This window comes from Anopheles aquasalis, chromosome 2 (assembly GCF_943734665.1).
Source record: "Anopheles aquasalis chromosome 2, idAnoAquaMG_Q_19, whole genome shotgun sequence".
In the NCBI taxonomy this organism is placed as follows: domain Eukaryota; kingdom Metazoa; phylum Arthropoda; class Insecta; order Diptera; family Culicidae; genus Anopheles; species Anopheles aquasalis.
In genome coordinates this window covers 39,347,501-39,350,000 of record NC_064877.1, presented here as the reverse complement: position 1 = coordinate 39,350,000, position 2,500 = coordinate 39,347,501, and the positions used below count along the sequence as shown (strand labels likewise).

General features: G+C 48.6%; 1 protein-coding gene across 1 annotated transcript in view; it reads left to right on the top strand.

Annotated features, from left to right (window-relative positions):
• LOC126572349 (protein dispatched) overlaps positions 1-1,904 on the top strand; it is a 5,951-nt gene extending 4,047 nt beyond the window's left edge. Inside the window, exon 10 of the mRNA XM_050231584.1 lies at positions 1-1,904. This exon is cut by the window's left edge and continues 520 nt beyond it. Within this exon, the coding sequence (XP_050087541.1) occupies positions 1-1,073 (1,073 nt within the window). The 3' untranslated portion in view covers positions 1,074-1,904.
• The last annotated feature ends 596 nt before the right edge of the window (positions 1,905-2,500 follow it).

Below are 2,500 nucleotides of genomic sequence, written 5' to 3'. Positions count from 1 at the left end.
GTACGCAAATTTTTAGCATGTCCTACACGGAGATCGATTCCTTTGTGCGCACCGTAGAGGCCTGGCTGGCGGAACAGTTACTGGATGCACCGGCTACGATGGCGAACGCGTGGTTTATCAGTGAGCTGGAGTTTTTCGACCTGCAGGACACCCTGTCAACCGGTACGCTCGTTGCGATCGCTATGGCCATGGCCGTCGCACTGCTCGTACTGATGGTCGTCACGTTGAATGTGCTGATATCGCTTTATGCCATCGTAACCGTTACCTTCACCATATTGACGACGGTGGCCGTACTGGTGTTGCTCGGCTGGAAGCTGAACGTGCTCGAGAGCGTTGCCGTAAGCACTGCGATCGGACTGGCGGTTGACTTTAGCCTGCACTACGGAGTGCACTACCGACTGTCGACCGAACCAGACCGCCGTTCGTCGACCCATTTTTCCCTGCGCCGTATGCTAGGTCCCACGGCGATGGCAGCCATTACGACGGGCAGTGCGGGCGCCCTGATGCTTCCGTCGAATGTCCTGGCCTACATACAGATTGGCGTGTTTCTCGTGATCGTCATGTCAATCAGCTGGGTGTACGCGACGTTCTTCCTTATGAGCTTGCTGCGAGTAGCCGGTCCACAGTACGGGTTTGGTCAGTTCCGGTATCCGAAGCTGCTGCTCGGTACTGGTGGTATTGCGCGGAATGACGGAGCTAGCAGTAAGCTAAGCACTGAGCTCGATGTCGATACTCCAGGACCTGTTCATCGACATCTGCATCATCACCATCATCATCAACATCAGGGTATCGTTACGGAGCAGTTGCTGTCCAATTCTAGCTCGGCAGCCGGTGATCTTGTTGGTTCCGAGTCGCACGAGCTGGATTCACTGACATCCAACTCGCTCATCAAACCGAACGTACTCGACCTAGCACGGCCGATCAACTTTGACCGAGCGTTCCGCAAACAGTATTCTCTACCGCGAGAGCAGAGCCCCTCCACGGCCAGTGCAATTACGATGGTACTGCCAGATGATGTTGATGCGCGGGTTGTGGGTACCGGTTGTAACACTGCTACTGGAGCAGCGCAGTGATCCGCATTCTTACAAATAGGGGGTTTAACAATCATCTGACACACCGGCTCGCGGCAGTCGGAAAGATCTAGTGGACGAAGAAAAATGTTTCACAGTATATCTAGTTCAATGTACTTAGAGACGGAGTGAGCAGTTGAAATGGTAGTATTATTGTAGTACTGTAGTAGTTGTGCACCACATTTTGCGCACTAAAAGGAGTGGAAAAGGGGCGCGCTACAAGCATGAAATTCCACCTTTCTCTCTCTCTCTCAAACATGCCCATGCGCGTATGACTAACTTGCCATACGAAATAGTAGACTCCTCTGCGTGCACCGGTGCAATACAGTGCAAGCCAATTGACAAATACAATCGTAAAGCCGAGCCGCCATTAGTCTGTTACCGTTATCCTGCCATGCTTTCAGTAGACGTTCCTTGGGTACGGATCCGCATTAGTAACGCGCAGATAGCATAAACGTTCCAATGGGTCCTTTGTGGTCTCTCGTTTCGTCCATGGCAACGAGTGCACGGTTACGAGTGCGCCCTCAAGCGATCTCATTTCTCCTACTGTTGTTCTCTCGAAAGGATCGTCAGCGTGGTTCAGCTCAGTAAGCAATGGTTTGGGGTTTACGTAGAAGAGAATACGGGAAGCATCCCCAATGAATTTCAATGCCACCAAGTCGCGTAACTGTAGCGCTCGAGCATTCGGACGAATTCCCAAGTAATGGCTTCAATGCGGTTCGGGAGTTAGTAGTAGAGATGCGCTACCATACCGACCGTACATATGCATGTTGTGAAAACAATTAGTGGAACCACTTTGTGATATACATATATATACATATACATATACATATATACTATTATATTACAACATATTTGATTATTGTTGGAAGAAACAGGTTTTACAGTGTTAAGCTACGGAATAAAAATTATAAACGAAAGTCCGTAAGGGAAAGGCTCAAATAGATCGTACAAAGTGGAGGAAAGGGTGAAAAGAGATGAGAGACATATTTTAAACTGGGATTGGAAGCTGTCCGCTCCCCCAACCCTCCCAACTAATCTGTAGGAAGCCAGGGTAAATCAAATACGGTCCTTGTTCGATGTTCGATGCAATGAAAACACGGACCACGGAAGCAGCACTGGGATGCGTGGTGTGGCGATAAAATTAGAAGAATAAAATATAAAACCACCATTTACTCTTCCATCATCCACAGCTGCCTGCTGTGTTTAAATAACATCCGACTACTACAACGATTCCACCCATTGTTACATGGTGCATGGTACAGTACAGAGTACAGTCATCGTCCCTCCCCGAGACCCCAACCACGGATGAGGGAGCGGTTGCTTTGTTTTATTTTATTTTTTTATTTTGGCGAAAAGTGTACCATTTAATCCTCTTACAAGTTAGGCTCTGCTGTTGTCTCTTGCATTTTCCTTAATTTGTCTATGAT